Genomic DNA, 22,484 nt, shown 5'->3' on the forward strand with positions numbered 1-22,484 from the left:
CAAAATACAGCATGGATGATGAGTGGCCTCAATTCCCTTTAACACTCAACTTTTTATAATTTTGGTAATTAAAATATTTCATTATTTGTGTGTTTGATTAATGCTTTTTTCTGTAATTTTGTAAATTGTTTTGCGTTTCAAATCATTAACCTTGATTTGGCTGGTGTCCCTGGATTAAAAAAATGACTCAGTCCCTCATTACGAGTCTGGCGGCCAAAGCAGCGGTCCAGCCTCCAAATTATGACCTTGGCAGAGCCGCCACTGTCTGACAGCCGGCACCGCCAGGTTGCCGCCAGCGACAGTCTGGCGGTGCCGGCGGTCTTAATCCACCAGGGCGTCACTGCAAGCAACGCTGCCCTGGGGATTACGACTCCCTTCTCTGCTGGCTTTTGCATGGCGGTCCCACTGCCATGCAAAGGCTGGTGGAGACGGGGTACCGGTGGCCCCCTGAGGGGTCCCTCCACTGCCCATGCACTTTGCATGGGCAGTGTAGTGGCCCCCATGGACAGCACCGTTGCGCTTTTCACTGCCCGAATTGCAGGCAGTGAAAAGCGCAACAGGTGCTGTCGCACTGGATGCACTGCAACATTGCCAGCGGTTGGATTGCGAGCTGGCAATCAATGTTTTGGTGAAACCGGAGTGGTGATTTTCTCACCCAAAGAGTTTGGGGGGTGGCCTTTGCCACCCCCCAAACTCTTAATAAGGGCCTCAGTGAGGTGGATTGCAATAATGATTCAGTAGGGGGTCCACAGACCTCAAAACGGTAAGAACCACTGATTTCGGAAAATTAAGCCTGCAATCTCTTCTTCCCTGTAGACTCGAGATCTAACGTTGTGCTTTCTTTTGGCTAGGCCAGTCTTTGGGCCTGATTTAGAACATGGCACAGGTTTAACGGCGGAGGGGTTACTCTGTCACAAAGGTAAGGGAGTAACCTGTCCGCCAAGTTCTAAATCAGGCCCTTTGTTTCTTCATATGTGAGCACTCCATTTAATTATCACTAGAGCCTAATCTCTCCAGGGAAGTGCATTGGCTGTTTGCTCTATTTAGAAAGGCCTGCCTGGACGGGTCTCTGTGCTGTGAGGGAATCAATCTCCCGGTGAGGTGACTCCCTTCACAAAACAGCAAGTTTGCTGACCAGTTTTGTTTAGTGAAGATAAGCAAAGAAATCAGGAGTACGTTTTCTCCGGGCACTTGTGGCCATTCTACATTCCCCCTGTCTGTGTCTGCCATTCTCTGCATGATACACAGGGACGGGGTAAATCACGAAGAGTTGCCCTGCCCTACATAAGACAAACACTAAATGAGGACATTTGTTTTACAGCACAGTTTTTCCACATTTACAAAATGTTTCTGTAATGCCTTGATCACATATTTGTGTATTGATTATTATTTTTACCTGAGTTTATAAAATGGAGGTTTCCATAAGCAAGTACTCAAAGAAGGTAGAATTGTAAGTAATATCCATTTGTGGTGATCCTGTTTGTGACATCTTTCTATACATTGAAAAATAATTCTGGTGATTTACTTAAAGACATGACTAAACCACTTTACTCTAAATGCACAATACTTTGTTTGCTGTCAAGGGAACCTTTTGACCATGACGGTATTCTCATTAATCTAAGAGATTTCTTTGTGTCATTTTTTTCGGTACTTTTAACGCCTGCTCAGAGCACATGTTAAAAGGGGGCACACCATTGTTTGCAATGGGCCTCAATGTTCTTTGCAGGATTAGTATCAAAATTTTTGATGCTAGTTCCCTAACTATCTCCATGGTAACCACATCCTAGATACAGTGCACATATGGTGGCGTTAGCGGGGCTCTAAGGTGAGCAAGAAAAGTGGCGCTGCACTGGGTGCAGCGCCGCGTTTCTTAAATCAGGTTCTGTAATTTGTCCTCCTTTCGAGATATGATGAATACGTTCAGCCAGAGATAGATTTGTAAGCTGCCTGGGTGAAGATATGAGTGCATAAGCCTGTACGTCTAAAACCATGAAATGGAATCACAGTACATAGGACTCTTGGTGAAAGCAATAAACTTTCCAGGTGTGATTGATACTGAAACTGATACATGTGACACCTAGGTAGGGCAGTTTGTACAGATATAGGTTCTAGGTGAAATAATAATATAATAGGGCTATTTTCAGATTTTCTCTTTTGGATCTGACATCCTCGGCATGGGTTTCCCTCAAAATTTTGCCTTTCATCCTCTTGTTTTTGCTGACTTTGATTTTGCTGGTTTTAGGAATCTGTAAACGTTACCATTCCTAACCAATGCTAAAGTGCCTGTGCTTTCTCCTTTCAACATGGCAGAATTTGCTTTCACCCACTTGGCACATTTAAAATACTTGTAAGTCACTAATGAAGTGGTACTACATGGTACCCATGGCCTGTAAATTAAATGCTACTAATGGGGAACCATCGCTCATTGTGACACTCACTTATGTATCCTTTGAACATGTCTCAGGCCTGCCATTGCAGCCTTTGTGTGCAGTTGAAACTGCTATTTTGATCCGGCAAAATAATTATTTTGCTGGGCCCAAACCTTCCTTTTATATGTATACATGTCAGGTAGGTCCTACAAAATGCAGAGGGCAGGGTTCAGTATATTTACAAAATTGACATGTACTTTTAAATAGTTCATGTCCTATAGGGAACAACTCTTACATTTGTTTTTCACTTCTACAAGGCCTGCGTCTCCCACAGGATAACATTGGATTCAATTATTACTTGGAATATTGCCTTATACGGTCTCTCACACAATGATGATTCACAGGTTGTACTATGGCTGGTGGACTTTCTAGACAGTGAGACACAGACAATCTCTTTACTCTCTATAAGTCAAGTACTATGCCTATCAAAAAGGGGATCCATCAGGAATCGTCTTTGAGCCTCATGCTAGTAAACATCTTTGTGGCCCCTTGTTGCTCAGATAGTTAAAACTTGTGGGTTCGCCATTATAATATACGCAGATGACACCCAGTTACTCATCTCATTCAGACATGGCCTTGATGGGGGTAAAACACAGATTCATGGACTGTACCAAAAGGATGAGCATGATTAGGCCCTGTCATTGAAAGATTACTTCTTCTCTATTTGCTGTTCTTTTTTTGCTACTACGCATGTACTGAAAAATGTGTTCTCTTGGCTTCCGTCCTCTAGCAGGAAAACTCTGGTCCAAGCCTTATTCATGAGTCAGCTGGATTATGATAATGCCTTTATTAGCCGCCAATGACACTTCACTGTTCAAACTGAAGGTGGTGCAGAACACCGCTGCATGTTTGGTCTGCACCCTTTCTTGAGGCTCTTCTTCAACCCCCAAGTTAAGAACCTTACACTAGCTATGTCATGCTGTCTTGTCCACAAGTCTCTTATAGGTAAGGGTCCCATATACTTACAGAGGAAGCTGGGCTACTATTGTCCGACCAGGAATCTTAGATCCAAGGGTAAAGCTTTGCTTAATGTGTCCCATATCTATACCCCTAGGTATGGTGGCAGAGCCTTTTCCTATACCAAACCTTCTGCCTTGAACCAGCTTCCGTATTATATTCACCCTTGTCCAGACTTTGCCTTTTTTTTAAATCTTTGAAGAGATGGTTGCTTTAATCATTTGGCTGGCTCTGTGTTAGTGAAGCGTTGAAATACACCTACAGGTGTGAGTTGCTGCGCTATATCAAGTGATAAGAACACAGCATAACATAAGATCAAAATAAGTGATAACATCCAATTGGTAGCAGGTAGGAATATTGAGCTTGGTGTCTAAAAATTGTCTTTTAAACCCCTCTTTAATTGTAGAATTAATTTTATTCATAATTCTGAAAATGACACTTTTAGAAAGTTGCCATTTTTTCCCCAACTATGTGGTGTCTGTAGCCTGTTTCCTAGGTCACATGATTAGGTTTAGCTGGCAGTTCGTCTCTGTATATTGCACCAAGACAGTTTGACAAAGGAGCTTAGATTTTGGCAGGATGGGAAGTCTCTCACTGGATTAGGGTGAGAAGCCATCACCTACCACACTTTCACTTCACAAAGGCTCTGAGCACAGTCACATAGTGTTTTGTACATGTCTGTTGTGACCCCAAGCAATCTGTGGCCAGAGCAGGGACGCCGGGAGGCAGAAAATTCCACAACCTTCTCCTTCTTTAAAGTGGGTATCAGGTAAATATTTTGCACCCTCAGGCCCAACTCTTCAGTACACCTCTGGACCTGTGGAATACTCAGAAGGACTGGTGTGATGCTCTGCAAGAAGGACTGCTACTCTGTTGCTCTGAAGCCCTTCTGCCTGAGTGAAAAGGGCTAGACCTGGATCTTGAACCCAAGACTACCAGAGTGATTCCAAGTGCTAATTGTCTGGCCTCCTGATCATAGCCTCAGAGATAGAAAAGGCTACAAACACCTCGAACCCAGCAACTGGACGCTGTCAACTGTGAGTCCTACCCCCAAGTTGTGCAACCCCCAGGTGGAAGTGGGCCTGAATGTGCTTTGCCAGCCCAGCTGTGTTCTTCACCAAAAGCAGCGCAAAGCCCCTCAAAGCCTCACCACACAGCTACAAGCTTCATCGGAACCAACACATTGAAACGGACACGACTAAACACAAAACCTCTCTGCACAGCTTCTTACACTCTCATTTTCCCTTCTCTCTTCTCCCTACATGATCATTTCCTTTCTATTTTCCTCTTCCACTTATCTCCATCCTTCCCTCTCTTTCTCTCTTTCTGCTTTTTGCAGCCTGTCCGTGCCTGCTGAAATTAACCTCGAGGCACCAAGAGAGGCCATGGGAGTTCAAAACTGGCCTACATGGGCTGCAGCCCACAGGAGAAATGGCCTTGGAAACCAGGTGCCTGTCTGGCTCTAACTCTCATTTTTAAATAACATATATTGCTTACTTAGTCAAAAAAGTGCATTCAGTGTGGAAGAGATCTGCACTTTAATAAGGTTTCAAAAGGTAGAAGAATGGGGGTACTTCTACCAGAGATGCTGCATGCCATGGTTAGTGTTATCTAGGCCTCTATCTAGCAAATGGGGGATTGACCCATAACCCGAGGACCTGGGTATATATAATGTCAGACACAGATGGTCCCCAAGGGGGAAGTGTAGCTCTTAACTTCCACTGCATTCAGTTGTATATAGAGCAAGTGTTTTAGAAGTAAATAGTCATAGAAATTATATGTTTTTGTTAGGGTTGAAAAACAACTATATTGACACAAAATGTATAAGGTGCTCCAGTGTGTTTTCCGCCCAGTGTAAGGTGGCAAAGTGAAAAAAAGTGTGAAAGTACTATACATATATATACATATGCGACTGGAGGGAATTATGGTGCTGTCTTGGGATAGCTATCTTTTTGGATATCCACATCCACATTTGAACAAGTTGAAAGCCAGTTTACAATTCTGTGTTTTGTTGATGTTTTGAGCCTATTGTAGGATTAATCAATGCAGGGTCATCATCAGGACAAAGGTAATCTACGTGGAGACACCTTGAACAAGACAGAAAGTGATTGTAAGATGATAAGGAATTCCCTCTATAGCAAACTTTGCACATATGTTAAAAAAATAAATGGATATCTACCCAGAAAAGGTGCAATTTTTCACCCTATGTGGTCCACAAAAGATCCAGGGGAAAACACGTTCTTGAAAGACAAATAAGAAATGGTGCTTACGTCAACCAATAAAGAAGGTTACAAAAACACTTGAGTGCACGTGTCCACATGCAACTCCCATATAGATACTCAAAATTGTGGTGTAAAACAACATGCCGACACCCTGATGTGAAATGTGCCTGCCGCATGCACAGAGGACATACTCACCCAGAGGTGGACCTTGTACACCCAACCTTACGTATATGCCCAGCATGCGTCCCTATGTGCAACTCAGTGCTGTAAAGGGGTGTTAACTCAGGCACTTTCATCCATCACTTTTTTGTTGTCTCAATGCGTCTCGCAAAGTGGAAGGTGTATGCCCAGATATGGACCTAGAACACAATGATCATAGGGACTGTTCATAGGGACTCAATCTGTACCTCACTTACAGTGTGAGGCACAATAAGGCTAAAACTATTGGGGTTCTTTGGTTTCCATATAGGGAGAATCTCTCAAAGCAGTACTGGCTGAAATGGGTATTCTGCAAAGGGTTCGACTAACTTTAATTTATATGATCCGCTTTTGGAATGGCATTGCTGTTCTAAAAACAATGGAATGGAATTCTAACCAGAGGAAATTCCAGGGGCAAAGCACTTGTGCAACCATTTTCACTCATCACATTTTTGTTTTCTGAAGTACATTTCCCAGAAAAGGGTAGAACAAACTTACTAATTGGAATGCAAATTATAAATATGAGTCTTTTCCAAAACCATAGTTTGAATAAAATCAGTGATGTCTCTAACCTGAAGAAAGGCATGTAGGCAGCGGGAGGAATCTGTAAACAGTTGACTCACCTTTTGCTGCAGATGGGCAGTTTCATGTATTTAATTTAGGGATAAAATCATAGACCCACCAGAACTATAAATTCCCCTAGGTTGAGTTTGTCAGAGTAACCGCTTACAACTGCACATATTCTCCCCTGAAATTCAACATATGTAAATTTGCTTCTTACATATTTATGACCGAAGTGAAATCCCAACTGGATTTTCCTATTTGGTTACTGACGCCGTGCGGTTCTAATTTTAGGGCTAGTTTTATATTTGAAGTATTTGAGATGCCAAATATTTTTGCTAACATAGTTAAAGTTTATGAAAGGTTTAATCATCAAATATGTTTTTTTATATTACAAAGAGGAAATCATTGAAAAAACAACACTGAAAGTTGTGTAGATGGAAGACCTCTGAAATGTGCATCACATCAAGGCCACTTGGCTTGGTCCATTCCATCCATTATTCAACAGCCATTTATTCTCCTGCTTTTTGAACATTACACTGATATTTTGGGATTTCTTTTTATTGGTTTGAAATATAGATCAATTTAAAATCCTCAAAGATGCTTTTAGATGTAATTATATTTCTTTGTATGTTACTCACAATTCTGTATCAAGGTTTTGCATTTTAAGTCTTTTAATGCAAAATCCCCATTGCATATGTTTTCTGATTCTTACATGTTCCTATTGTAGGGTCACAATATGAGCGAAAGAAAATTGGCAGATTCACAGTTTGACCGGGCCAATAAAAGGAGGCATTCAGTAAGTAATGATTAGTTTGAATTGATATTTTTTAAACCCTTATGTTCAGATGGGCCCATAAAGATTAACATTACAATTCCTGAATCAAATATATTTGCAGTCAGCAATGCGATATTACTTACTGGACTTTTGGAACTATAAACTCACTTATCATTTGTCAAACCTCAATTTATGTGATGAAATATAATTTGAGGTTTGCCACATAAATACCGTTTTAAATTAAGATGCATACAACTATGTATTCTGATATTGATGGTTGGAACAGTTTTGCTAAATTAAAAATACATTTTGAAAAATGATTGTTAAACAGAATAGGACATCAAAATCATTATTCACTAATTGGGTTCCATTAGAGTTCATACTGAGCATCTCAAAATGAATGTGGTGTCTTTCTTTCTTGCAGACGTGGAATTCAAATGAACAAGTGAGCTTGGTTGTATTTGTAAATTAGCTTTCCACCTTTGACAAAAATGATATCCACAATATACATGCATCGTGCTAGGGTGTTACCAGTTCCCAGATTCTCAAGAAGTCTTTGATTCAAATGCTGATGAAAGCAAATGTCCTGGGCAACTTAATAAAAAAAATATTTGGTATATACATTCTATCTATGAAATTCTTAATGAAGCAGTATCCATTTACGAGTAACATGTGGTAGATCACTTTATTAATCAATCTATTAACTCTGCATCAGCTTGTTGCAAGTTGATAAGCAGTCCTGAAGGGTAAGGAAATAATTTATTCACATCTTTTAGTGGGTGGGTACAACAGCTATGAACGGCACCTATGAAATGTTTCTTATTGTGAAGCAACTTCTAAATCCCTCCGTTTGCACCAATCCTATCACCCAGTCTCAGAAGCTGTGTGACAACTTTTCTACTTTTTTTCAAATAAAATCACCAAGATCCACAGGAATTTCCTTGTTCACTCCCTCTTTTATATCCTTTTTGACTTCTCTGACTTTACTACTTCAGAATCTGTCTCTACCATACTTGGATTTGATCTGCTTTTTAATGAACAAACAGGTACAAACTTTAATAACTTCTGATTAATCAGGACCACCTTTAGATCCTTTCCGCCCTCCAGCTTTTCAAAGGCTAAAGAGATTATGGTCCCTGAGCGAACTAATCTTTGATTCTGCTGTTTTTTATCCACTACTCCTTCATTATTCCTGACCACTGGAAGTAAACATGAGAGATCTTTCTACTTACAAGTAGGTGTCTGTAAAGGGGTTCTAAAATTGATTCAGTGCTTCCTTTCAAGCTACTCTCAGCTGTTTCTCTTTACTCTTTCAGATCTCTTTTTACTCAGCAAGATCTCATGGTTGGGCCTCACTTTTTTCAAGACCTTTGTCTCCCCATTTGCATCTCTCATAAGACCTTACAATGTGATGTCCTTACCTATGCTTTTGATACATAGATTTTAGTAAAAATATCTTATAACACGTCTGAAAACTTTCCAAGTGGTTGATCTCCAGTTTCCTTGAGTAGAATGGGCATAGGATGGAGGATTTGTATGTTTGTTTTTGTCTGTGTCACTGGGATCCTGCTAGCCAGGACCCCAGTGCTCATAAAGTATGCCCTGTGTGTGTTCCCTGTGTGGTGCCTAACTGTATCACTGAGGCTCCTCTCTGCTTTTAAAATTGTCACTGCAGGCTAGTGACTAATTTTACCAATTCTGATTGGCTCACTGGAACACCCTTATAATTCCCTTGTATATGGTACCTAGGTACCCAGGGTATTGGGGTTCCAGGAGATCCCTATGGGAGCTCAGACAATTCTTACACAGGGCTGCCACTGCAGCCTGAGTGAAATAACGTCCACGTTATTTCGCAGCCATTTTTTCACTGCACTTAAGTAACTTATAAGTCACCTATATGTCTAACCCTCACTTGGTGCTGGTTAGGTGCAAAGTTACTTAGTGTGTGGGCACCCTGGCACTAGACAAGGTGCCCCGACATTGTTCAGGGCAAATTCCCCGGACTTTGTGAGTGCGGTGACACCATTACACGTGTGCACTACATATAGGTCAATACCTATATGTAGCGTCACCATGGTAACTCCGAACATGGCCATGTAACATGTCTAGGATCATGGAATTGTCCCCCCATACCATCTTGGTATTGGGGGGACAATTCCAGGGATCCCCGGGTCTCCAGCATAGAGCCTGGGTACTGCCAAACTAACTTTCTGGGGTCTCCTCTGCAGCTACCGCTGCTGCCAACCCCTCAGACAGGTTTCTGCCCCCCTGGGGCCTGGGCAGGCTGGTCCCAGGAAAGCAGAACAAAGGATTTCCTCTGAAAGAGGGTGTTACACCCTCTCCCTTTGGAAAAAGTGTGAAGGGCCTGGGAGGAGTAGCCTCTCCTGGCCTCTGGAAATGCTTTGAAGGGCACAGATGGTTGCATAAGCCAGTCTACACTGGTTCAGGGATCCCCCCAGCCCTGCTATGGCACAAAACTGGACAAAGGAAAGGGGAGTGACCACTCTCCTGACCAGCACCTCCCAGGGGAGGTGCCCAGGGCTCCTCCAGTGTGTCCCAGACCTCTGCCATCTTGGATGCAGAGGTGTGAGGGCACAATGGACAGCTCTAAGTGGCCAGTGCCAGCAGGTGACTTCAGAGACCCCTCCTGATAGGTGTTTACCTTTCTCTGTAGCCAATCCTCCTCTGTGGGCTATTTAGGGTCTCTCCTGTGGGCATCCCACAGGTAACAAATGGAAGAGCTCACCAGAGTTCCTCTGCACTTCCCTCTTTGACTTCTGTCAAGGATTGACCGCTGACTGCTCCAGGACGCCTGCATAACCGCAACAAAGTAGCAAGAAGACTACCAGCAACATTGTAGCGCCTCATCCTGCTGGCTTTCCAGGAGGTCGCCCCTTGGAGGAGGAGACAGAGGGGGCACACAGCAACAAAGAGAGCCCACGCAGAAGCAGGCAGCACCCGTAGAAGCACCTGAACAGGCACATAGAAGCTCTGAGGACAACGGTCAACTCAGAGCAACAAAAGAGGGTGCCACGACGTCGAAGTCCAACTCAACGAGTTGGGCAATGCAGGATGGAGTGCTGGGGACCTCGGCTAGGCTGTGCACAAAGGAAGTCTTGCAAAAGTGCACAGAAGCCCGAGCAGCTGCAGTTCACGCAGTACACAGGATTACTGTCTGCCGTGGGGAGGCAAGGACTTACCTCCACCAAATTTGGACAGAAGGGCCACTGGATTGTCGAAGACACTTGGACCCAGCTCCTGTGTTCCAGGGACCGGGCTCGTCAGGATGAGAGGGGACCCAGAGGACAAGTGATGCAGTCTTTTGGTGCCTGCGTTAGCAGGGGGAAGATTCCGTTGACCCACGGGAGATTTCTTCGGAGCTTCTGGTGCAGGGTGAAGGCAGGCTACCGCCAGAGCATGCACCACCTGGAAACAGTCAAGAAAGCCGGCAGGATTAGCGCTACAATGTTGCTGGTAGTCATCTTGCTACTTTGTTGCGGTTTTGCAGGCGTCCTGGAGCAGTCAGCGGTCGATCCTTGGTAGAAGGTGAAGAGGGAGATGCAGAGGGACTCTGGTGAGCTCTTGCATTCGTTATCTGAAGAATTCCCCAAAGCAGAGACCCTAAATAACGAGAAAAGGAGGTTTGGCTACCAAGGAAGGAGGATTGGCTACCAAGAGAGGTAAGAGTCTATTAGAAGGAGCCTCTGACGTCACCTGCTGGCACTGGCCACTCGGAGCAGTCCAGTGTGCCCCCAACACCTCTGTTTCCAAGATGGCAGAGGTCTGGGACACACTGGAGGAGCCCTTGGCAACTACCCGGGGAGGTACTGGTCAGGGGAGTGGTCACCCTGAACCGGTGTAGACTGGCTTATGCAGAGATGGGCACCATCTATGCCCATCAAAGAATTTCCAGAGGCTGGGGGAAGCTACTCCTCCCCAGCCCTTCACACCTATTTCCAAAGGGAGAGGGTGTGACACCCTCTCTCAGAGGAAATCCTTTGTTCTGCCTTCCTGGGCCAGGGCTGCCTGGACCCCACGAGGGCAGAAACCTGTCTGAGGGGTTGGCAGCAGCTGCAGCGGAGACCCCGGAAAGGCAGTTTGGCAGTACCCGGGTTCTGTGCTAGAGACCCAGGGGATCATGGAATTGCCCCCCCCAACACCAGAATGGTATTGGGGTGACAATTCCATGATCTTAGATATGTTACATGGCCATGTTCGGAGTTACCATTGTGACTCTATACATGTATAGTGCACGCGTGTAATGGTGTCCCCGCACTCACAAAGTCCGGGGAATTTGCCCTGAACGATGTGGGGACACCTTGGCTAGTGCCAGGGTGCCCACACACTAAGTAAATTGGCATCCAACCTTCACCAGGTGAAGGTTAGACATATAGGTGACTTATAAGTTACTTATGTGCAGTGGTAAATGGCTGTGAAATAACGTGGGCGTTATTTCACGCAGGCTGCAGTGGCAGGCCTGTGTAAGAATTGTCAGAGCTCCCTATGGGTGGCAAAAGAAATGCTGCAGCCCATAGGGATCTCCTGGAACCCTAAATACCCTGGGTACCTCAGTACCATATACAAGGGAATTATATGGGTGTACCAGTATGCCAATGTGAATTGGTAAATTTAGTCACTAGCCTGTAGTGACAAATTTGGAAAGCAGAGAGAGCATAAACACTGAGGTTCTGGTTAGCAGAGCCTCAGTGATACAGTTAGGCACCACACAGGGAACACATACAGGGCTCATACTATGAGCACTGGGGTCTTGCCTAGCAGGATCCCAGTGACACAAGGGCTAAAACAACATACATACAGTGAAATATGGGAGTAACATGCCAGGCAAAATGGTACTTTCCTACAACTCCTCTTTTTTGATAGACGTAAGCCAGCTATTTTCAGAGATCCCCTTTTACCTGCCAGAGACCTCTGTGCCTTTAGGTAAGCCGCCACCACAGCATGTTCTCTCAAGCCACTTTCAGTTGCCGAGTGGCACCATTTTACATGTAGCCACTGAACAAACTTTTTTGTTTTTTAAAAACAAATCCCCAAAGTTGGAGTTTGTCCATGAAGAACAAAAAAACTAATGACCTTGACTCTATGGGAGTTTCTGGTAGGGTGTTGCTTGTGTTTTTCACAGGGTTGTCCTGGCAGTCACAGTTAGGAAAAAAGCATGCATGAACATCAGCCTTAAATAGGCTGGATGGCCTTAGATGCTTACACCAATTGCCAATGAGTGATGGCCTGTTAGTGTAAGATTTCCAATGGCAGAGTCAGCAGGGGTTCTCTGCCTGCCAAGGCATGATGATTCAGCTGGCAATAAATAGAGAAGACAGACTGTCAGTTTGGCAGACAAGTTACATCACCATGGTTGTGGCAGACTACCCTGTCCTCCAAAGTCAAAATAACCCCTATATAATCACAGACATAATTACTTTGCTAGCTAGTAGCCAATCATATGTTCTATGACGGAATATAAAATCAATAATAATTAACGTAATTATATGCCGTTTGCAGCCTTCAGGCGGCATAGTATTTCCAATATGTACACGGTTGCAGCTCAAATAGTTGAGATCACTAGCAATGATAGGAGGATCACTATTGCAGCTTGCCTCAGGCCTTACACTCATGTGCAAAACTTTGTGGAATCAGCATTTTATGATAAGACCAGATCCCTTCATTGTGCATGCTCGAAATCTCCTTGGGCTAGATTTGTGATGAGTTCCACTTGTTTCAAATAGAACTTTGCAAATACATTTGTATTCAGCCAATCTACTGATTACACAATCTCCTGGAAACACCCAAATGAATAAAACACTGATTTTCATTGCTGCCCATGTTCAATGTACCACAACATTTGTCATATGTTCTTCAGATTCATCCATCTCTTTCCCACTATTTGCTTGATGCATGGGTGCCTGCGTTACAGCCAGGATTGTTTTTGTGGAGAAAGGTATAGTTTTCTGCAGAAAAACAATCCTCTGTGGGGAAAAACGAGGAGGAATAAACATATTACTCCTCGTCACACCTCCACTGGGAAGGCGTACCTAGTGTTAGTAAATCAGGGAATGCACCAAAAACCATGAGTGGGTGTGTGGGAACACCCACGCTCCACCCAGAGGATGCCTCCGCAGGGCAGAGTAACACAAGGGCGCACCTTGCTGTGCCATGCATTACTTCAGATTTACTTTGCCACGCAGGGCCACACAAGGTGACTCTGTGTGGCATAGTAAATCTCACTTAAGGACTTGCATTACCATTGCATCACCTTGTGGTATGCAAGGGAAACTCAAGCCCTTGATAAATCTGGCCAAGGGTGCTTTTCTAAGACTCAGAAAGATTAAGACAAGAAAGTCTGAAACTCAAACACCAGAGCTGGAAAATCTTGGTGCATGGGGAGAGGAAAATGTGACCTAGTCTCTCTACTTTGGAGTTGTGTGCACATTAATGTGAGATCAATCTCAAAAACACTCCTTCCACAGGATCACCTCTGGAAATCCAAGAGTCGTCCTTACCCTATGTTGCTCATTATAAGCTATCGCCACAATCAAATCGGGTCCCCATCTTCTGCTGAATTAGGATTTTGGCGATGAACCTGATGGTCATCAAGACCTCATCCAGAACATTCTAATTTGTAAAGCAGCTGTTATAACCCAACGATACAGGTTACAGAATATAACAGCCGCTCTTAACCTTTGGTCACATCCATGGATTTCATGGGATTGGACCCCCAGTGAGTATTTTGGTATCTTTAGTGGTCACAGCTGCATGCTACTGATGAGGATATATAGAAGCTGAGACCATTGATGCTTGTCTCAGAGTTCCACTAATATTGAAACTATGGTCTTTTAATGCTTTGATCTCGGTGACCAAAGAAAATGGAAAGTAGACAGAAGATGATGCTGATGAAGGTGTGTGCAAGGCACCATAAAGTACATGGTGCTCTTCATTGCTCTACCCTGGTTGGATGCAACACCCGTACTTGCTCCCTATTCAGGACTCCAACACCTGCTCTCAAACTCTTGAGGCTCATTTCCCTTTATGAAGGACCAGCACCTGGCGACTGTGAAATAAGCATTTCTGCTATTTAGCCTCTTTTTGAAGTTGTGATTGTGCTCACACTTTGTGAGTGTTTTTGACTTCTAAAGTAGACAAAAAGCTAACAAAACACAACTTTAACATGCACCCAAGTGCATCATGGGCCATTTGAGGGCTAGAGTATCTGTGTCCACAAAATAAAAGCTTCACGCAGTGATCACAGGTGAGTGAAACATTACCTGCGTGAGAAAGCTTTGTGGAAATTACACCCGTAACACCAGGTTAATTACAGGTTCATCTCAGGTCTTAGGGAGGTGAGAATGAGAACTTCCTCGTTGGTAATGACTATCATGAGGAAGAGTGGGACTAGGGGTGATGGTACATAAAAAAAATCACGTTGCAAAACCTCCAGATCGTGATGAGCTTCTGGGTAAGTCTGATACAACTCGAGGGATATTCCAGCATTCCTAATAATTCAAGCTAGGAAATACACAGCGAAGAAACATTGGTCTTTGCCTTGTCCGAACTGCAATCTTTATGCATGTAATTTCCAAAATGGTTTGTGTGCAAACAAAAGTCATCTTTCATTTAAAATTGTCATGTTTTTGTTTGAGAAAAGTCACATGTCATTCCGTGAAGAAGACTTGGAAAGTTGCCCTTCTGAAAAAGTTTGTGAATTCTAAGCAAATATAATAGTATGTCCTGGCAGATTTCTAATTCTCCGCCCTTAATCATGGATTTTAATTGTGAAAAGGGCTCTCTGCGTGCCCACTACATTCTCACTCTGCACTTCAAGAATCAGTGCACAGTCAGAGTCAAATTAGATGAATTCCTGCGTAAGAACTGCACCTTTGATGAATTCTTGTACCATGGGTAGATCAGTTTGCATCCCATTTTAATTCCCACACTTGGACTACATGGTAAGGTACTCAGGGCCATATTTATAAGAAAGTGACAGGGAAAGGCCAGTAATGTGCTGTATTTAAAAGAATAGGCACATCCCTGGGCTTACACTCTTTTGGCAGCCTAGCACCAACGCAGGCACCCTTGCATCCTGGTGCAAGTGTGCCTGCATCGCAAGGATGATTGTTCTTGTCCAGGCAGGGGCACCTTCCCTCACAAAAACAAACCCCTGACGCATTTGCCTCTTTCTATATGTGATAGAAAGAGGAAAAACTGAGGGGAAATAAAGATATTTCTCCTCATTACGCCTCACCTGGGGAGGCGTAACATTTTGGCCCTTTCCCAGGTCTATCACGTTTCGTAAATCTGTTAGTGTGTCAAAATCCAATGGTGGTGCATGGAAACACCCACCCAACACCCATGTAGCGCCTCCCTGGGGCGGAGTAATGCAACACATCGATTTGCACTGCATTGCATTACTATGGACTTACCAAGCCACTCAGGGCCACATAAGGTGGAGTTGCCTGGCTTGATAAATAGCATTTTGGTGTTTCCTTACGCATGCGCCACGTTGCGTAGATCAAGAGCTGCACAACTCCCTCATAAATATGGCCCTAATTCTTCATTTTTTTCTGAATATGTACACAGTTTCCAAGCATGGTTTATGCTAAGTTTTACCTGGTAGAAATTGTGTCTGTAGTCATCTCATGTGTGCAATTTGCAACCATGTTTTAATACCTATTTAGGGATAAATGTGAGTTTCCCTCAAATCAGAAATAGGGTCCAACACAGAATGAGAGGCCAAATTGTGCTTGTTCTTTGTTTGATTTAATCAACCCAATTCACATAACATTGGTAAGAGCAATCATTTGTAAAATTAGAGCCTTGGGCTAAAAAGATGATGTCCTGCCAACATGGTGTTTGCTGGCCGGGCACCCTATCACAAACATCTCCCATATATTTTCAACAATGCCATTAAAGGAAATTAAAGCTGTTGTCCCACAATCTCTCAAGCTCACGACCTGAAACCGAGTCCCATTGTTAAGCCAAGTCCTTTCAATCAGTTTACCACTTTTCTTCCAGAGCTACCACACACAGGAGCATCGCAGAGCGAGGATTGAGCGAGCCCTGCTAAGGAGCCACTCGGTATGTTTTTCTACTTGTAACAGAAAGTCAAGTTTGTTTGAAATATTATCCTGCATTGGTTTGTATTAGTGGAAAGCAACGCTGCTATGAGCCCTAATGAAAGCAAAGAAAATGCCCCCCTCCTGTTGCATGGTTTGATGTTACAAAAGCTACAGTTTGGGTGCAGTGGGCCCCTCAGGCCCTTCGGCAAAGGTGCCACTGCACCTCCTGCATTATTGATAGATACACCCCTGGATTGTATATCAGAACCACATGTTAGCAGAGATCATATGTTTTATGCACTTTTTCTGTGACCTAGGTCAGTGGTTCCCAACCTGTGGTCCGAGGACCCCTGGGGGTCCGCGAAGCCTTTTCAGGGGGTCCGCGAGAGCTTAGAAAATGAAAAAATATTAACAAATATTGACAAATTAGGTCCCCAGCTTCCAGTAATCACTCAGGCGGGGGTCCCCGGATTCCAATGATGATTCAGTGGGGGTCCCTGGGTTCCATTAATGTTAAAGTGGGGGTCCACAGAAATCAAAAGGTTGGGAACCACTGACCTAGGGCGAAATGACAGGGTGAGGGGACCCTCAGATTCCTGCATTTCACAGATATATAGAGGCCTTGTGAGGGCCATTAAAGCAGGAGCGGCCCCTCCATGAGAGTGGAGGAGCATCGCCCGCTAAAAAAATGACCCCAGAACTGGCAAATAAAATGGTAATAACGTTTATTTACTACCATTTAATTTTTGAGCACCAGTCCTGAATCGAGTGTCAGGACGGGGAGGGTCAATTGCTGCTGAGTAGGAGCAGGGAGTTCTGCGCTTTAATTTAAAGTGTGCATGTCCCTTTTGCTGTATGTCTTTCAATGGCCAGCCTGGCATGTTCACTTTAAACTTCTCTAGCCAGAAACCCAGGCCTCCAGCACTCTTGTGAGTGCTGAAAAAGGCCACACCCTCCAATCCTGATGCTTCTCTCATGCTGTTTAACAGCATGAGAGCAGAGCCAGATTTGGTTAGTGCAGCATCCTGGGTCCAGCGTTTGAGCTTCCAGGAGAGACAGACGACTAGAGGAGAGGAGAGGAATACACCATCAGGTAAGTGCCATTTGTTTTTTAATTATTATTATTGCACCACCATCCGCCCTACCACTGTAAATAAAAGCCAGCTGCCACTGCATTAAGGAGAGTGGCATGGTGAATGGCGTTGCAATGGTGACATTGGCCCTGGTGCAAGCAAGAAAACTGGGCCCCAGGCTCAATTCACATAGTAAAAGACAGGCATATTTGGGACGGAAAGTGGTCCACACTCCTCAGGGCCACAGTGCCATGCACCTGCTGCATGAATAATAGCTTTGTCCCTGGGTGCAGTCTGTTACAAAGGTTCGACTGTCATTTTCTTGATGCAGAACTGTTTAACAAACTGTCCATAGCTGCTGGGCTTATGAATAATTGATCGGGCACTCCTGCTTGTCGCCGAACATCCTGAAGCATCACTTTTAGCAAAACAAATCGGTGCTATTCTGGTCATTCCGATTCCTCTAAGTGGTTTCCTTTTCTTGTTTTGCAGTTTGCAGCAGAACAGCGTCGCGCGAGCTTGGCTCGCAACGTGTCTGTGAATGGCTATCGAGCACATACACTGGTAAGATACTTTATTATAAGTAGCCAAATCTTTTAACGACTAAGTAGTAATCTTTATTGTATGATTTACAAAAACAATTTATAAGTTGTGTGATTTACAAAAATAAAAAATAATACATGTTAAATATGTAGTGCAGTACATAATAAAATAGTATAAGAACATCAAATTAAGGTTCAATCCAATGAAAGACAAAGATGGGTTTTGATCCAGGGACATTATGGTAAAGTGCATGGTGTGTTGTCTGACAAAGTGCTGGTGCAACAAAATGAGCATTTAAAAGGCCTAACGTGCAACCAGATGAAGATACAGTTAGGCCCTCATGCAGGGACTTTGTAATAAAGTGCCTGATGTATTGTCACATAAAGTGCTGGTGCAGAAGACCGGGCATCTAAAAGGCTTAACATGTGATGATGAGCAAGGAATATTGTCATAAGTGGTGCAGAGACACTCATGTGCCAGTCAGTAAGCCATTGACAGAAAAACAATAAAAGCAACAGGTTAAAATTAAAGCACATAAAAGTTTCACAGCCAGCCGGGCGTCTAAGCGGCTTAACATGTAACCAGGGATGCTGTCACAGAGAGCGCTAGACGCTCAGGAGCAAACATATACCTGTTCGATGGGTATAATCGACTCCAAAGGGCATTAAAATAAATAAGTTGCCAGATGAACATTCGAACCTCGTGTGGGAGACACAGGTAGGCCTTTATCCAAATACAGTCTAGTAAAGTGCTGTGTGTGATGACGCAGAAAGTGCTGATACAGCATCCCGGGCGTCCAAAAGGCTTAACGTGTAAAAAGAAGCAAGACATATTGTCACAACCAGTGCTGTACCACTCATGGGCCAGCGTGTACCTAAAGAAACTAAGGAATCATTTTACTGAAGTATTGAATAGAGTGAGTCTGGGTTAGGCCTGGGGGACATTTAACTCACGCCGCCTTCATTTGAGTAATTTTTTTAATTTTGCGTTATGTTTGTTACGTAAATTGTTTTCAAAATTATGCCAGAACACCAGTTGGAGTAAATACGCATAATTCATGGTAGAATTGTACCTTAATGACGCAATTTGCATTATAATTTTGTGACAAAGGCACAAGAACAACAGAATGAGAGTGACTGTTGTTCGGCTGCTTTTATTTAAATATTTCTGAATGGGAGAAAAAAATACAAGGACGCATTTCCTGCTAATATACAGTGCAGAGTAACAGACCTGCATTTGGCACAACTATATGTAATTTGCATAATTTTGCCATTATTAATTAGAAATAACTTAGCAAATTTACCACACCCTTAGTCTGGGTGCCACCACTATATTACTCTTACACTTCAATGTTTAGTTTAGAGTGCATGATCAACATAATTTGCAGTTAGGACATCCCTTATTATTTTTTTGTTTTTCTGGTATCTGGATTTTTGCCTATAAAGTAGGGTGGATAAAGTTGGAATTATGCCCACATAGCCAGGAAGTTTCCACTTTCTCCACCCTGGCTCTGACATTCTGCGCAGCTAAACGGCCCACCCAACATAGACCGAACCCAGGCTGACTGGGTATTGTGTTTCTCCATCATGTGAGAGGCAGTGGAAAACACCCTAGCCGTTCCTCTGCCATGCTTACAAGGGTAGAACTGAAATCCAAAATCAGCCTGTGGAAAAATGTTCAAACCAGCCCCATATAACAGAAGGATGCAACGAGAATATGTCATGGAAGCATGGTTAGGTCATGGCAGCCCATCCTGGTATGAGAGCAGCTCCTACCCCTTCACCCACTCCCCACAAAAGGCTGTTACCCAAATGGAAAAAATCCTGTTTCTCAATATTTTTTTCCTGATGCTGGAAGTCTTGCCCTTGTACTCCTGGGGGCTTATTTGCAAGTCACTTTTTATGACGCGTCAGCGTCGCACGCAGTAGGCCCATATCTACAATGCCACGCAAAGCCACTTTGCATGTTTTTTCATGACCTTGTAAATATAGAGTAAGGCAACACAGAGCAAGTCGCTCCATTGCCTTGCTTTCTGTCAAAGAGGTGTTGAATGGGTATTGCGGTGGGTGTTCCCACGCAACGCCCAAGGATGTCGACGCATTCCTAGATTTACAAGATTTTGAAACCTGGAAATGCATCAAAAGACTACGCTTTCCCCGGGGAGGCATAAGGGAAGCGCAAGAAGAAAAAGCCTTATTTCTCCTCATTTTTTTCTCTTTCTATGTGTGCTGCATTCTGCAGCACACACTGTAAGAGAAAATCACACCCAGTGATTGTTTTTGTGCAGGAAGGTGTACCTTCCTACACAAAAACAATCATCCCTACAACTCAGACACCCTTCCACCATGGTAAATGCGGCCTCTGATATCATGGATGGATGATTGAGCTCAGCACATCGATTAAAAAGGAAAAAAGCTGTGGATAGGTGCAAAAGAACGTTTCCTTCTGCAATTCAAAGCCCAGTTTTTGTCTTTATTGTTGCTTGTTCTTTTTTAAGTTTGTCAGCACTAGCAAAGCTATAGTTAAAAATAAATGTGATGTTAAGTTTCTGACTTAATAACTTTACTGCACAATACAGGGCATATTTATCAATTATTTATGCAACACAGCAAGCCACTTTGCTGTGCTGCACTGCGTGAAAGGGTGAGGGCAGGAATGTGCTGTATTTAACATTATACAGCCCATTACTGCCCAAACTGCTGCTGTCGCCCATGCAGGTACCCTTGCACCATGATTCAAGGGTGTCTGCGTTGTTGGCATCATTATTTTTGTGCAGGAAGAGGGACCTTCCTGCACAAAAGCAATCCTCAGAGGAATTTTCCAGCATCTAAGCAGCACATTTAGAAAGAGGAAACAGGGTGAAATAAAATAAGGACTTTTACACTTTGTTTAAATCGCTGCGAGAACAAATCTGCAACACCCACCTGGTTTCAAAGTCAGAAGGAAAATGGATACATGTTAATCCACAAGAAAAATGCATATCTATTTTCTGGTTTGGGAAAATTGAGAGTTTGTGGGGAAAGAAGCTGCACTATGATCAGGATAGATGCACAAATTTCTATCTCAATATAAAATGTTGTACACTCCTTTAAGCGTGTATTTGTATTTGTAGAGTGCGTTCCGGCCATAGCATCGAAACGCTAAGCAGAAACAAATAGAGAGTGACAGAGAAGGAACAGGAAACTACTAAAAGAAATAGCTAGACCTACTGTGGAAAGAGCCAGGTTTTAAGCTGCTTCCTAAAGGCAACAAAGTTATGTCCCTTCCTAATGGACAAGGGGAGAGTGTTCCAGCATTTAGCAGCTGCTAGTACGAAAGCTTTGTCACCCCATCTAGCCTTACGACTATGAGGGGCAGAGATCAGGTGGACTCCTGCTGATCTAAGCTGCCGACCCAGCATATACTATTGTAAAGAGGAACAAAGGTATTCAGACCCTACCAAGTGAAGAGCCTTATGCGCTAAACAAAGAGTCTTAAAAGTAACGTGCTTTCCGACAGATAGCCAATGTAACTGCTTCAGACTGCCACTAGCAGAAGATGAGCTGGGGAGATCTAATATCAGACGGGCAGCAGAATTCTGAATCAGCTGCAATCTGCTGAGCGAGTCTTAATCAATGTTTAGCATCAGGGCATTACAGTAATCCAGTTTGGAGATCACCGAAGCAAGGGACACAGTAATTCTAAGCTCCTTCTGTAAGTAAGGGAACATTTTCTTCAAGATTTTAGTAATCCAAAAACAAGCTTTGATGGTGGAGTTTACTTGGGACTTGAAGGACAAAGAGTTGTCGAACATGATTCCCAGATTTCTGGTAGAGGCTGTGAGGACAGGCAGGTCACCGCAAGATGGCGGCCACCAAAGTGAGCTCCACAATTCCCTGCTAGAGCCAAAGAGAAGAATCTCAGTTTTCTCACCATTCATTTTGAACCAGTTAAGGCCCATTGATTTATTGATCTCACTCATGCAGATATAGAATCTGTCTCCTGCTCCTTCCTAGTTCTTGTTAATGGGAATAATTAGCTGAATGTCATCTGCAAGAGAGGTGGCCAATAAGCCAAAGGACCGGATAAGTCTGGATAATGGGGCTACATAAAGATTAAATAAAGTAGGGCTGAGGGAAGAGCCCTGTGGGACTCCACAAGGTAATTGATATGGGGAGCTCTGAAATCACCACAGCTTACTATAGTAGATCTTTTGCCTAGAAAGGACTTCAAAATACTCAAAGCTTTTCCTCTGACCCCAGCTTGGTGGAGACGCTGTGCCATTAAGTGTGGCAAGATGTTATCAAAAGCGGCAGATAAATCCAATAGCACTAAAATAGCTCCATCCCCATTACCAACTAGTCTGCAAATATTATCTGAGGTGGTAATGAGGGCGGATTCGGTGCTATGGGCTCCTCTAAAGCTGTGCTGGGAGGGATCCAGGCTGCCTAAGTCTTGTAAAATTGAGCTAATTCTGTAGTAAGATGTTTTTCAAACATTTTAGCCTGGAAAGGCAGCAGGGCAATAGGCAGACGATTTTTTAGATTGTCCGGTGCTCCACCAGGTTTTTCAAAAGAAACAACAATCGCTTCCTTCCATGATGGAGGAAATTCTCTGATATTCAGAGTCTCCTGATACACCGGCACAAGGGCCGAGGACACAAATTCTGGAGCAAG

At 43.6% G+C, this 22,484-nt stretch overlaps 1 protein-coding gene across 1 annotated transcript in view; it reads left to right on the forward strand.

The window, feature by feature from the left end:
- The window catches only part of LOC138303752 (cadherin-like protein 26), a 398,556-nt gene that overhangs the window by 359,462 nt on the left and 16,610 nt on the right, over window positions 1-22,484 (forward strand). The window contains exons 16-18 of the mRNA XM_069243135.1: window positions 7,098-7,166; window positions 16,170-16,232; window positions 17,779-17,850. Of these exons, the coding sequence (XP_069099236.1) occupies window positions 7,098-7,166; window positions 16,170-16,232; window positions 17,779-17,850 (204 nt within the window). The remainder of the gene's footprint in view (window positions 1-7,097; window positions 7,167-16,169; window positions 16,233-17,778; window positions 17,851-22,484) is intronic.

This window comes from Pleurodeles waltl, chromosome 7 (genome assembly GCF_031143425.1).
Source record: "Pleurodeles waltl isolate 20211129_DDA chromosome 7, aPleWal1.hap1.20221129, whole genome shotgun sequence".
In the NCBI taxonomy this organism is placed as follows: Eukaryota; Metazoa; Chordata; class Amphibia; order Caudata; family Salamandridae; genus Pleurodeles; species Pleurodeles waltl.